Source organism: Ctenopharyngodon idella, chromosome 5, assembly GCF_019924925.1.
Source record: "Ctenopharyngodon idella isolate HZGC_01 chromosome 5, HZGC01, whole genome shotgun sequence".
Lineage (NCBI taxonomy): Eukaryota > Metazoa > Chordata > Actinopteri > Cypriniformes > Xenocyprididae > Ctenopharyngodon > Ctenopharyngodon idella.
Window position 1 is genome coordinate 39731328 of NC_067224.1, and position 14829 is coordinate 39746156.

Consider the following 14829-nt stretch of genomic DNA (forward strand, 5'->3'; position numbering starts at 1 on the left):
TAACTAAAAATGGCCAAATCACCTCAGTAATCCTCACTGTTGCTTCATGTCAGCAAAAAATGTCTGAAAATGAATTAATATCTGGTGCTTTTTCAAGTCATGTGACAACAATATTATCGCATAATACGATGTACATTCTGTTTCACATACTGTTTTTTAAATAGTATATACTGTGCAGTGTTCAGTAAGTAGTCAGCTAGTATTCCACTCTGAACATATTGCCACACATTATTTAGGTTTTCAGCAGTGTAGTAACATCTGTTGTATAACCCATTCGTTGTTGTGTGCTATCTGTTGATTTGTTGTGTTGCTGTTGTCGTTTTGTTTGAGTGCTGCATGTGCTTCCCTGTTTAGGATCATTCTGTGGAAATTATCAAACCCGTTCCTATGGCAACCTCCATTCCATCTTCCTCTGACATCACAAACTCCACCCATATCACTTCATCCTCCAATAGGGGCGCTCGTCCGTTTGGAGGGGCGGGGTCACCACACATAGCCTCCATTCCCTCTGCCGCATCTGCTTTTGCACTCGCCTCCTCAGCTCAAAGCCCTAATCCACTGGCTCCGCCTACTCCTGTTGATGGCTCACCAAATCATATACCGGTGGTGCCCCGCCCATCGGTGTATAACACGCCCATCAATCTCTACTCCAATGAGAATGCCTGTGAAGTTGCCATGGGCCAGAGGCGGGGCCTGCTGGAAAGCCAGGGTGAGAGCTCTCAGCTGAATGGGTAAGAGTTTGATTGACAATCTGATGCCCCACCCACCCTATAAACATAGAGCTCAAAAGTGACACCCACTTTTTCAGAGGTCTGGATTCTGAAAGTATTTCTCCATAGACGTTTCAGAAAATACCCAACCTACCAGCTTCGAGTTGAATCACAACAATACAGCATTTGATTTGAAGCAAAAACTTATTTGAAAATTGTTATACAAAGACAAAGGGACAGGACCGTGTATAAGGGAATTAATAAACTATACTCATCCAATAAAACGTTGTAAATGATGTAATGAAATCAGGCTTTTGTGTTTCCCTGCAGCATAAGCAGGTTTGCTGGGTCTCTCAGCAACTTTAAAATTAAAATGAAAAAAAAAAAGCAAATTATTATTAACCCTACATGAGATAACACTACATGAGATAACGAACACTACATGTTACAATACAAATATTTATGTCTTAATTTCTTCACATTCAAATGTTCAAACCCTCACTCTTTTAACATTTTAAATCCTCCACGTTTTATTTTGGTGGAATATTAGTGAAATGCTGTAAACTTCTGTCCACAAAAATGTTGGAAAAGATGTGAATGTAAATAAAGTGAACCTAGCGCACATTAAATTTGAGTTTGTGAGAAGCAGCATTTATTGTGAACTGAGCTGCTCTGAAAACAAGCTATTATAAGCTGCGAGCGTGTCAATGACACTGAAACAGACTGTCCATTTCATTAATTAAATCATAGGCTTTGATTTGATAATCACGATTTGATAAAATATTTGATTTGATATTAGATTCTGTTTGATGAGTTTTATTTTGATTAATTGTGCAGCCCCATTTGTTTTGATACATTCAATTAAATTATTAGCTTTTCATAAACTTCTTTGGGAAACCCTGCACTAGTGCAACAATTTTAGCACATTAACTAGCATTAAAATGGAATGTTTGTATTCGGAATGTTTTCAAATGAAATTTGAAATAATTTGACTTACAGTTTATGAATTTGAATGCATCTTTTTTAACAACCTTGGAACTCATCTGAAAGCTTCATATATTGGCATTAAAAATCAGTTTTACTGCAGAGATTTCGAATGCCATTTCTACTTTCATAACTCACTTTTGAGCTCTGTCCCCCTTGTTGAATTCCAGGCTGCTTTTTTTGGATGTCTAAATGCTGCCAAAAAATATGCATCATATTCAGAAAATCATTTGAATATGAAAGTGTATTTAGTTGGTTTCCATGAAGAACCTCTACACTATTTTTGTAATGTGGTTTAGTGTAAACTTTAGTTGGATTAGACCATAAGTACACAACAGCTGAGTTTTGAATTCTTGGCAGAACAACATGCCACATCATATTCATTTATCAGAAGTCATGCCAACATTTAAACCCAACCAAAGTACGAAGTGCATCTTTCATATTTACATGCTTCCTCATTTTTGCTTTTTTTTTTAAAGGTACAGTAAGTGATTTCTGAGAAACACTGTTGAAAGTGGATCTGACCGAGCATCAAAACTCACTTGTAGCCAATCAGCAGTAAGGGGCGTGTCCACTCGTGAGGGGGGAGGTGCCTGTGTTGCATAATGTGGATTTAGGGGCGGAGCTATCAAGATAGGGGTATGATCCTTTTGGGTAGCTGTAAAATATCAACAGCGTTTCTCAGAAATCGCATACTGCACCTTTAATATATTTTTTTTGGGCGGGGGCGGGGGGGTGTTGTTTCATGGTCTGAAGACTATCTCTTTTCATGCAGTGACGTATGTGAGATTTTGTTCGTTGACGGGCGGGTGTCAGTGGCTCTGATGTTCATGTGTATATTTAGATCTGCGTAATGGTATCTGTTATGTGTTTTGGTGTGTGTGCGAAACAGGGCTCTCCCTTGGATAATGTCCCAAGGGAAGCTCAGATGTACTTTGTGTGTGTGTGCAAACCTCCCATTCTGGGTTTCATATTTTAATGATGGTTCTAAAGTGCTGATTGACATTATTACGCAGAAGAACTACGTGTCTAATTACACGTGCTGATGCACACACATATTCTGGGACACACACACACACACACGCGTCTCATCAGATCAGTGTGTTTGTTGTGATGCATTTTGTTCGTTTCTGTGTGCTAATAACTTTAATAGTATAATATCAGCCTGATACCAGCGCAGATTATAGTTTAATCACCCAATAAACCCGTTCTGCTTCTCGTTAAGTGTTGCATTAAGTGCTTAGAATGGCATACTATTTTTGCAATATTGCAGAGTGTGTACATAGTATGCATGGGACACTGGGATGACCTACTACAAGTGCCAAAATATGCAGTATATACTGTGCAGTATGCTAGTATTTCATTCTGACCATTTGAGTGCATAGTATTCGCTAGATAAAAAGGAGAGAAAGAGGAAAATATTAGAGACGTGGGAGAGAAAACAGATGAAAACCAAATGCTTCTCGTCATACTGTGCACTCATCTAATGGTTTCTCCTCCCTCTCTTGTAAAACTTTGATAAATCCTCCTCATTATCCTCATACAGCTGTACATTAGAGAGTCAAATCAGAGCCAAGCCTGTGTCTGTGATTTTTATAGGCAACTGTTGAGAAAACATATTCCTCCTTAATGCAACCCTGTGTGTACCTGGTCCTGGATACTGTACTTTGATTAAATGGAAAGAATTCTTCAGGATTGAGTTTGTCTTGCTCTTTGTCAACTGTTTTGTGGTGTTTTTAATGGCTGATGCTGATATCAGTATCTTAGGGTGGCATATTTATTGAGGATATATGTAACGCAATTTACAGTTGCTTTATTTACATAATATTTAACTCACATAATACATTTGAGAACAGAAAATGTGCACAATACATTGACAAAGCTGTAGATTTTGGGATTGGTCTATCACATTTTTATATTTGTCTACCAAACATTTTTATTAAAAAAAAGTAATTGAAAACAACTGAAAAAGTCATTTTGACTTAAGACTAGATTTTTATATTTTAATTGCAATAAAAATATCAAAAGTTAAATAATTTAAAAATATTTTATGCAAATATTGATATTTTATATTTAATTATTAATATTTACCTAAATATTCTATAGTATTCTGGAAATCTGGTCACTATATAATTACTAGATGTAAATACACAGTTAAATTAGCTATTGTTTAATAATTCCTGAGTTTTCATTTGTATTTGTGCCTCAAACATAGCAACTTAGCAATAAACACATTGAAAATGCATTATAAACACGATATTTTAAAGTAGGCTTTTATTAAGCAAATAAAGGAGGCAAAATTACTCACCCTTTGCTTTAAAACAGACATCTGTTGGGCTGTTATCCGCCAAAATGCAAATTCATCACGTGACAACACCGTGTCCTAACCATAGACCGTAAAAAAATATGGACGTAGTGTCCGTGACGTCACCCGTAGATTTCTGAAGAGCATTTTTGAAGCGAAAATGAGGCTGCTGCCATCTTAGCAGCACGTCACCGCATGTCACTCCCGGATAACTGAAAATAGGCAAAGAGGCGGGACATGGTTGGAACTGAGGTGCCTGGTTGCTGAAACCACACCCGCCTAGCTCGACATGATCATGTTAGAAGGCAAAGGAGCTATCTATCTATCTTAGATGCTATCTTAAATATTAATATTCTAATGATATAACTTGTTATCTTTATTAGTTAATAAAGATAAGTTATATCATTAGAAAGTTCTAAAGGTTTACTGTCAATCTACGCTGTCTTTTTTACGATATAGATGCTCCAGCACCAGTAATTGTAATTTGTGTTGGGTGTGCACATGACAACACGCAAAATCAAAACAGGACTCCATACCTTTATAATGAAATAGCGATTGCGAGATGAATCTAATCCGTGGCACTTGGATAAAATGTCCATGAGTGTCTATATAAAAAAAATATTTGAATATCTGAAATATTGATATATTATCCATTGTTTGCATCACATTTCTTCTGAATGATCTGCTCTCCATCATCATTTTTCAAGAAATTATGCAACCTGAGCAGCGTTTATGTTGTAAAACTGTATATGATCGTATATTTGTCACAAACAAATGAGCCCGTGTCCAAAGTATAATTTTTCAAAATGCAGCAGTTTTAGTTATAATATCCAAGCAGTGCTGTCAAAATTTTATATCCTCCCGCCATTGTCATTGTAGTAAATCTCACAAACAAAACTTTTAGCCAATGCCAAGACCCAACAATGTGTGTTCTGTTTATCTTCGGCATGCGTGCAGAGACACAGACGCACATCTGTCTCGAGTCTCGACCATTAACGCAGCAAGCCATATTATTTTATAATTGTATAAAATAATCCTGGAAAAAAGCACAAACAGGGCAGAGATGCCAAGTTCAGCGGCTTGAATTAGCTGAGGTGACTGCTCACAGACAGCAGTGCAATTCACCTGTCACTCATGTGGCCACGCCCTTAATTATGCAGAACTTTAAGGCTTAATATAATTTAAACGGATGAGTTATAAAAAGGTTCACCTCCCTCAGAGTTCTCATGAAGGGTAAAATTAGCAGTATAGACCAAAACCACAATTTGTACCAGCTGTAAACATGTTTTTTCTGCTGTAAAGTTGGCCATTTTAACATGGGGGTCAATGAGATTCTGCTTTCTTTTGAAGCCTGTCTCTAGTGGCCAGTTGAAGAATTGCAGTTTAAATCACTTCCGTATTGGCTTCAAGAGAAACTGGGGGAGGTTGCCGCTTGGTCCTAACCAGCCGCTATGGCAAAACGCAACAATTCTATTTTAAAAAATGGTAACGGTTCCTATTTTTCTGCGACGTCGTGGCTGGAACAACAACACAAAGTATGGCAATTGTAATCTTAGGTAATGTTTATGTGGTATATTTAATGTTAAAAGAGTGTAATGTGATTTTGAATATCATTTTGTGTGTCTTTTATAGCCGTACTGAAAGCAACAATTCACCTCAGATCTTAAAAAAAAAAATTAAAAGGAAACAAGAACGTTCAAACTGTCAACTTATTGTGAACAGACAAATGTATGCTATGACAAAGATTGTTTCAGTAACTCAGTATGTATTTTCAATAATGTTAAAATGGTGTAATATTCATGAATTTGGTTATGTACTTGTTGAGTTTGCAGAGAGAGCCCGCCCACTCGCTCTTCTGATTGGCTGTGATTTTTGATTGACTTTATCGCACCTCATTGTTGCGTCTGGTGTGGACGGACAAACTGTTTGTCAAAATCTTCTTGTTAGGACATACACGGTGTTACACAAATGAAATTGGGGAGACGTTAGTGAGTTTGATTGGATTTATTAAAAAGCTATGGTTGTGAGGTTTCTCACGTTTTATTGATTTAAATAATATATATTGTGTGTGTAGCCTATGTGTCTTCAGCTGTTGGTCTGTCTCAGAGGGGTTTAGGAATCAGTGTTGTGTATATCGAGCCAGTGATGATTGTGTGTTTAATGATTATTTTCTCCTCTATGTGCTTTTCAGCAGGTGACTCCAGCCACAAAGTCAGTACCATATGGATGCTCCTTTCATTGTGTTTGTGTGTGTGTGTGTGTGTGTGTGTGTGTGTAGTGCCTAACAGTTTTGTTTTGCTTTTTGTTTTTTCAGAGAATCCACTAATCTAATTTTTACAATGGCAGTACTTTACTTTTATTTAAATTAATGAAACACTAAGTCTTATTATTTTCACATGACAGACGATTAAACAAAAATATAAATCAAAGTCACTAAGCAAATAATTAATGTTTTACATAATCCCTTACAAAAAACTGACTGTGGCATATGTTAACAAAGTGATGTATCAGATGGTAATACAATGGTATTTTGATGTGTTTGGTAGCACTAAATGATTACCATATTCATGGTATTTACATGGTAAAGAAAGCCATTGCAGTATCATGATGGTACCATGTCCAAAAAAAAAAAATGGTAATAATGAATGACCAGCACATTCATGTACCAGATAGTACTATCAAAGATGAAAAAACATGGTAATATTAGTACTTTTTTATTATTAATGTAGTATCGCTGATTATGCAACAAGTACTTTTAAAGCAGAGCGCACTCAAGCAAAGCAAAGCTGGGTTTGTGGTTCATTGTTCTTCTGTTTGCAATGCATGAGCTTGTTGACGTGAGTTTGATATGTATGTCATGTTCCGACTCTGACGTGTTTTATCGCAGTGGTGGTCGTCAGGTTTATTCACACATACATATCAGTTTGTCAAACACACTGAGTGAGCAAATGAGCCCTGCCAACACTCTTCACACACACGGACCGTTCACTCACAGCCTGACAGCGATGATTTATTGACAGCTTATGAATGTTGTACGTGTGAGTACAGACGGGCTTTGGCACGATCAGTACATACCGAATGTAAAAATGTTTTTTGAGAGATTGGATTGACGAAGCTTGTAGATTTCAGATGTCCCACTGAGTCCTGATGAGATCAGGCTTCATAAACCTGTTGCATGTCTTTTATTCCATGTGCAGCAGCGCCATCTTCTGGTCTCATGAATTTTAAACTTTCATTTCCTCAACTACAAAGGCTGTGTCTGAAATCGCCCCCCCATACCCTCATTCAATGTTCCCTACATTACTCCACTAATATAGTTCACTTGAAGGAGTGAGTGAATTCAGACACTGAGTGTGCCGGAAGAGCTGCCGCTTCTGCATAGTTTGTTCTTGCCGTTTAATAATCATTTGAAACTTAGCAAACTAGAAGCTCCAGTAGTAATGAAAAGATTTATCTTCAACTCTGTCATGGAAGCTATGTATAAACCTTAATTAAACAATTTAATAATCAATTAAAAAGGAATTTATACCTGTATATTACGCTGTAGCCACATTGGACCAGCGGTTTGTAAAATGGATGGATTGATGATTCAGCCATCTTCTGGTCAGACACAGGCAGGGTTGCCAGGTTTTCACAACAAAACCCACCCAATTGCTACTCAAAACTAGCCCAGTCATGTTTCAGGGGGGTCCCCCGGTAAAAACCGCGTCCCTCAGGGTAAAATCTTTTTTGGCGGGGTTCCCCTAGTAAAATTAGCATTCCAGGGGCTAAATATCACATTATTGGAGTCGCTTCAACCCACGGACATGAAAAACAACCCGTGGCAACAATGTTAAAGTAGCCCAATTCCGCAGAACCGCGGACTTGGCAACACCAGACACAGGAATTCATTCGGCGTGCGACTCTCACAGTGCATTATGGGTATTTTCTAGCCGTTGAGCGTACATGTACAACAGTTGTACCAGTATTATTATTCAGAGATACGAGGGTCCGTGGCTCTACCATTGCAGAAAGCTTAACATGTGCCTTTTGATAACCAATCACATTACACCCTTGACGCCATTGAATTTCGTTGAGAGTTGTGTGACAGTCAATCACTGTTTGCGGATACCGTAGAAATGAATGAGAATCAATCCAAAATGAATGTGCAAGAGCAAACATGTTGAAGATTAGCCGATGGGCTGTCGATTCTTTAAATGATAAGCCATTTTCCCACAACAGCAGTTTATTCAGCGTAGTGAAGCCTCTCCTCCATTGACATCCATTTAAAAAAAAAAACGGCCTCTTGTCTCCTTCCCTGCATACAACAGTGTTAGCAGGCGTTATGCTTTTTTTTTTGCCAACCTTTCAGGCTTGCCTTCAAATAGCTTTGGTTGTACACTCGTTATTGCAGTGCATTGTGGGATTGAATGAGTGCACACGATAACGTCCATTATGGTTTTGGACACCACTACAAATAGCTATAGTGTTTACGGGGCGATTTCGGACACACAGCCAAAGTTTTCATTTCCTTTGAGGATTTCAGACCTCAAAAGCTCATGTTTCTGTTTAAGATGACGTATTCACTTGATTCAGTTTTTCAGAAGTTACCTTACACAGGTCAAAATACCATAGTTACAACAGTTACACTACAGTAAAACTGTAGAAATGTACTTGATATAAAAAATTACAGGAAAATTGCAAAAGTTTATTTTTAAGACTATTAATTATAAGCCTGTTGCATGTGTTTCATTCCATGTGCATAAGTGCCATCTACTGGTCTAGTGCATTTCTAACTTTCATTGAGTTGTTTCATTTTCTTGGAAGATTTTAAAACTAAAAAAACTCATCATTCCATTTAAAATGATCTATTTACCAGATTCAACATCTCAGAAACTTAAAATAAGCTTTTAACTAAATGAGTGCTTTTTAAAAAATTAAGTTACATTACAAAGATTACCTGTGATAACCATACAGTTGGCCAAAATACCATAGTTACTTGTAAAAGTTACAGGACAATCGCTGAAGTTTCATTTTAATACTCTGTTAATTATGAGCCCGTTGCACGTGTTTTATTCCATGTGCAGTAGCGCCATCTGCTGGTCTAGCATTTCTAACTTTCATTTCTTCAACTATAGAGTTCAGTTACACTATAGTAAAGCTGTGTAAATGTACTTGATATTAATAATTACAGGAAAATTGTTACTTTTTTAAGACTAATAATTATGATTTCACAGTAGCCTAGTGACAAAAACAGTTTTTTAGCAGTATTTTGGCAGAAACTATGGTTATCATGGTACATTTTTGAATATTTGAAGTCAATGCCTACAAAAGCTCTCCGTTATGTAATGACAATATTTGATTTTATTCTTCATAGTGGTCCTCCAGCTGTGTCTAAGTGAGTACATCTGTAATGTGTGTAAAACTCCGCTGATAGAGAATGATTACTATGTTTTAACTTTCTCATTCCTTTTCTTATGCCTCCTTCCTCCTTCAGAAAACCTCCAGTTAACAGGTAAACTGGGAAAAGCAGCAACGTCCTTTTTTCTCCAATGCTTAATTTGTGAATTTGATGTGCATAGATGTGCGGTATACGAGACTGACAGTATCTCTCTCTCTGTGTCTGTGTGTGTATGTGTAGACTTCCTCGTAAGCCTATCACAGAGACAGACATTGAGTTTTACCACGTCCCAACTCACGGTGATGCCAGCAGGAAACGCATCATGCAGGACACAGAGGACTGGCGCCCACGGACAGGGACTTCACAGTCCCGCTCATTCCGTATCCTAGCCCAAATCACTGGCACTGAATCTGAACTCGGTGAGAGATTGTATTGTATTTTATTTTATTTTATTGTATTGTTCCCTTTGTTTTATATTGGTTGATCAGGGAAAGAGACTAAATAATCCTTTGTTTTTTATTTGCAACATCTGATTTATTCCTTTTATTTCTAAGTCCACTTATTTATTTTAATTATTTAGATACTGAATATTTAAAATTTGGTAATGTATTTATTGAATTCAAATGTTTGATATAAAAGAGCAACACACTTTTATGCTTTATATGGTTAGAAAAAATATGCCTTCAGTGTTTAAATATATCTGAAAATCAACTCCCAGGGAAGCTTAAATTAATAAAACTATTTTTTTCTGGCACTGATATCGAAGCATTATATAAATTTTGGGCCTTATTCATAAAACACAAGCAGAAAGTATTTCTGTGATTATAAAAACATCCTTAGATAAAATGTCACATTTAATTCAAGGCAACAGTTTGCATAACAGTGGTTTTACAAAACATTTACACAGACATTTGTTCTGCTCATGTTTCATGAATGAGACCCATTGTGTGCAAAACCTTCAATGCTGATTTTGAGATTAAAATAAAATAGAAACTTTGATGTTTTAAATTGAAGTTCAGAGCGAGAGAAACAGGAGGAAGAGAAGGTGAATGTGTCTTTACTTTCATTACACCTCTATCTATCACATGAAAGTGTGTCATAATAAATGTTTTCCTTCATGTTTCTCTGTATCAGATCAGTCACAGGAGGCTGAATCAGCAAAGAAGACAACAAAGTAAGTTCCTCTTCCTGTCAGTGGTTTTGGTGTGTTTGTTTGCTCGTGTTTTATGCTGTCGGTGTGTTTTTTCATTACTGTGATGTTGATTTGTTTAGGGTTGCTGTACTGTTTGTGTGCTGTTATTAACCGATGTGATTTTGGCGTTCTCCGGCCTGTTATTTTCTGGTGTTTGTGTTAAAGCTCTGGCTCCAGTTAACCAGCATGTGCAGATCACTCACACTTTCCACAAAATAGTGTTTTCCTTTATTTCTCAACACTGAAAGGACCTTTAGAAAAATTGAAAAACTGGCATGGCATTTTTTGCTCTTCCATGTGTAAGTGATATTGAGAGTTGTTGTGCATCTTACCTACGGTAAATAAATAAATCTTTTTAAGTCTGTTTCATGCTGTCATGCAGCATTCAGAATGAGGAGTGTGGATTGCGAGCGTGTGATATTGTGGTTGGTTTGCCGTTGAAGTTGTCGTGTAATAACTTGTCTTGTTTTTTGGGGTTTCATGGCTTTGCTTCCTCAAGAAAATGCACCACGGTCACCATAATTTCCACCAAAACACCATATTTTCTACAGTTATTGTTGCCAGTGCAAAATTACACATAGATTTGTTTGTTCAAATCACTAACCCTAAATATGAGCAATAGTGAAGCACCCCTTTACAAACACCACTAAAAAAAATAGCATTTTGTGTAAATGTATTAACAATAACTGTAGTAAGTGTTGTTTAGTTTCCACCAAAATGTAATACTTTGGTGAAAGCCATGGTGAATTTTTGATGTGGCTGTAATACACCCTGTCTTTTCTTTATCATTGTGCTATTTAGATTGAATATAAACAAAGAGACAGATAAACTGTTCAAAACCTAGTCGTCAGTATTACCTGGACAGAAAGCTATCAGCTAGCATTCCCGTTCATGTCAGCTAAAATCACTGGCACTGAATCTGAACTCAGTCAGAGTAGGACAATTTTATTTTATTTTGTTTCTCTGATCAGGGTAAGATATTTTTTTTTATTTGCAACATCTGATTTATTTCTTTAAAATGCTATTTTAAGTATTTAAGTATATAACTATTTTAAGTAAATGTTGCGATAGTCTTTTCTTCCCTATTGTGACGTATATATGAGTAAAACGGCTTCTCAAACAAGAACAAATGTAGGGCGGGACTTGATTTTGTCCATGGGGAATTGATTGGATGGTTGTGGTTTGCTATTGGTGGATCTCATGTGAGTGACAGGCTGCCCCGCCCTCACGCCAGTAAACACGTCATCAGAGAAGAGAAGAGATGATGCTGCAAGAGGGAGGGAAAGATATTTTGATTCAAGATTATTAAGGGAACAAAAGTTATTAAAAAAATGATGAGCAAAGATAAATAATTGATAATAAATACTGTAATATTCCATAAAAAAATTAGTAATTGTCAATTTTGATTTAGTGTTGACTTTAATGTGTGTGCAGTGGCGTTTTTTGTCTGCATGGATTATCTGTGTGACAGATCTGTTGACATCCTCTTCTACAGCTTTTCATACTGTCTTCCTGTTTCTTTTTTTCTCTCTCTTGTTCATTCCCTGTGAACAGGGTTGTGAAGATTAATCCTAAGATTGGACCCAGATATCATAATCTCAGAGACTGGCACCATGGAGTGTCTGCCCGAACCCTTAACGTCCTCAGCCTGGTGTAGATGTGTGTATAAGAGTGTGTGAGAGTGTGTGTGTGAGAGTGTGTGCGTGTTTTTGTGACATATCAGGACACAAATTTGTATAATGACATAGGTATGACATAGGTATTACAAGGAGAGGGTGACTTATGAGGACATTACCCTATGTCCCCATTTTTCAAAAGGCTTATAAATCATACAGAATGAGTTTTTTTGAGAAAGTAAAAATGTGCACAGTTTCCTGTGATGGGTAGGTTTAGGGGTAGTGTAGGGGGATAGAAAATACGGTTTGTACAGTATAAAAACCATTACGCCTATGGAATGTTCCCACAATTCACAAAAACAAACGTGCGTGTGCGTGTGTGTGTGTGTGTGTGTGTGTGAGAGAGAGAGAGAGGGTCTGTGTGGGATGTTTCTGTGTTGTAATCTGAAGAGAGACTGTGACTGAAGTTTTATCAGAAAAACTTTAAAACAGGCAGCGTGTGAAGATTCAACATGCATCTCCAACTCTGTTCTTGTGGATTAAGTGATTTTTATTTCTGAAGTTTATTAGTTGCGCTGTAGTATTGTATTACACGTGTGGCTTGGATCAGTTTCTGTGATGTTTCAGCTTTTGGTTCCTATATGAAGGAATGTTTTGGGCTCCAAACTAGTTCAACTCCATATACAGCATCTGTCGATTAACACTGAAAATAATTTCACCTCATCTGTTAGTTAAACTCAGCATTTACAGGAATGCACTTATGGAGACGTTCTACGGTGAAATGTGCAGCTCATATTTTTTTGTGAAAAGGCTTAATAGTTTAAGTTCTTTATTATTGCTTTATTATTTTGGTTAAAATGATTCTTCTTCTTAACGGAATGTATCTAGTTAATTGCATGCTCATGACACAAGGTTTAAATGCAATTTTATGGCACTACTTCCATGTTAGCATGTTTACGCAGTATTGTTATATTTTCAAAATTCTGTTTATTTTAATATTTATTTGCTGCCCTATTGACTTCTATTGGAAGTGCATTACTGTAAAAATAATTTATTTTTTAGAAAATAAAATAAAAATGTTCTGTTAAGCTTGTCACAGATGCTTTTTACTAAGTTTTAGACCCAGAACATTCTTTAAAGGGGACCTATTATGCAAAATTCACTTTTATATTGGTTTTTAACATAATTATGTGTCCACAGTGTGTACACAACCACCCTATTCTGATAAAAATCCATACAGCCCATTTTTTATTTTCCCCATAAATCTGAAACAGTGTCTCAAAATGAGCTGTTCAGGAATGTGCTCCAATGTGACATCATATTGCACAGGCCCCGCCTACGACTGGTGACGGAATCTGCCCTATTAGCATAGACCCCGCCCTGAGTGAGCTGTACACAGTCCACCATGTTTATCTTTTCGCCAGAGAATTTAACAGCAGCATTCAAGTAAGAAATGTATTCTTATTAAAGCTACTAAAGTTATTCAGTCAAGAGCAGTGAGTGATTTTCTGTTTTTCTTTTGTTGTTTGATTTATATTAACAGTATATATAGCAGTAGGTACTGTATATTACACTTTTTCACACGCTCAGAAAACCATATATCAGAAGTTTAAATTGACATGGCTTTAAAACGCGTGCAAATAATAAACTTTCATGATGACGAAAAACTGCAATGTCACGAGCGTGAGAATATAATCAAAACCAAACAGATGTTTTGTTAGTTTTTGGCAGAGTATCTGAGGTGCTGTAAAGGCACAACACTGTCGAGTGGTGCAGGTATGACATCAGAACCCGGAAGACTAATTTGCTGCTGGTTCCTTTGAGATTTTCCTATGCGGTTTTATGGAGTTTTTCCAATTTATGAGTAAATTAAGGTCTGTGGTAAACATAACTTGATGATACTTTGACATTTTGTTTTTGTATAAAACCCCATAGGAGAATCTCAAAGGAACCAGCAGCGAATTAGTCTTCTGGGTTCTGACGTCATTCCTGCACCACTCTATTCTGGAAAGGGGGCGGGGAGCAGCAGCTCATTTGCATTTAGAGATACATGCATTTTTGCTTCCACTCAAAAATGTGCATTTACAACATGGTATAATAAATGATCTGTGGGGTATTTTGAGCTGAAACTTCACAGACACATTCTGGGGACACCTGAGACTTATATTACATCTTGTAAAAAGGGGCATAATGGGTCCCCTTTAAATACTGCTGAATTTTATTTTATGCTTGAAAATGTACAATTTATTTTAATTTGTCATTGAATTCCTTCCTCAATGAGTTTTCCTTATACAGCAACATTAGAATAAAGTGGCCTGTATTTTCTGCCGTGTATATTCTCCTTCTTTGTCTCAGTATTTCTTTCTGTTTGTCCCTCTGTTTGGTCTTACTTCAGCTACGGCACTATTAAGACATCATGTCCAATGACATTCAGTCCCAGTCAGTTCACTGTAAGATCCATGAGTAAAGGTCATTGTTTTATTTGAGCACAGCAGCACAGCAGATGATATTGATATTGTTAATTATATTAAACTGAGCAGTTACATAAGCAATGGCAGTAATGGACAAGTTAGCCAAATCCGCAAACTGTCTCAATCTTTCAGGTCACAAGTGGGTCTTTTAAATTAATACAGTACAGAGAT

At 36.8% G+C, this 14829-nt stretch overlaps 1 protein-coding gene across 8 annotated transcripts in view; it reads left to right on the forward strand.

Moving 5' to 3' along the window:
* The window catches only part of pdlim5a (PDZ and LIM domain 5a), a 64416-nt gene that overhangs the window by 33794 nt on the left and 15793 nt on the right, over nucleotides 1-14829 (forward strand). For 3 of the 8 annotated variants that reach the window (XM_051894008.1, XM_051894007.1, XM_051894009.1), the window contains exons 5-8: nucleotides 355-731; nucleotides 9476-9493; nucleotides 9620-9798; nucleotides 10514-10553. In XM_051894008.1, the coding sequence (XP_051749968.1) occupies nucleotides 355-731; nucleotides 9476-9493; nucleotides 9620-9798; nucleotides 10514-10553 (614 nt within the window). Of the gene's footprint in view, nucleotides 1-354; nucleotides 732-6190; nucleotides 6211-9355; nucleotides 9377-9475; nucleotides 9494-9619; nucleotides 9799-10513; nucleotides 10554-14829 lie in introns of all 8 variants that reach the window. The other 5 variants (XM_051894012.1, XM_051894011.1, XM_051894014.1 and 2 more) reach the window with 5 other exon arrangements.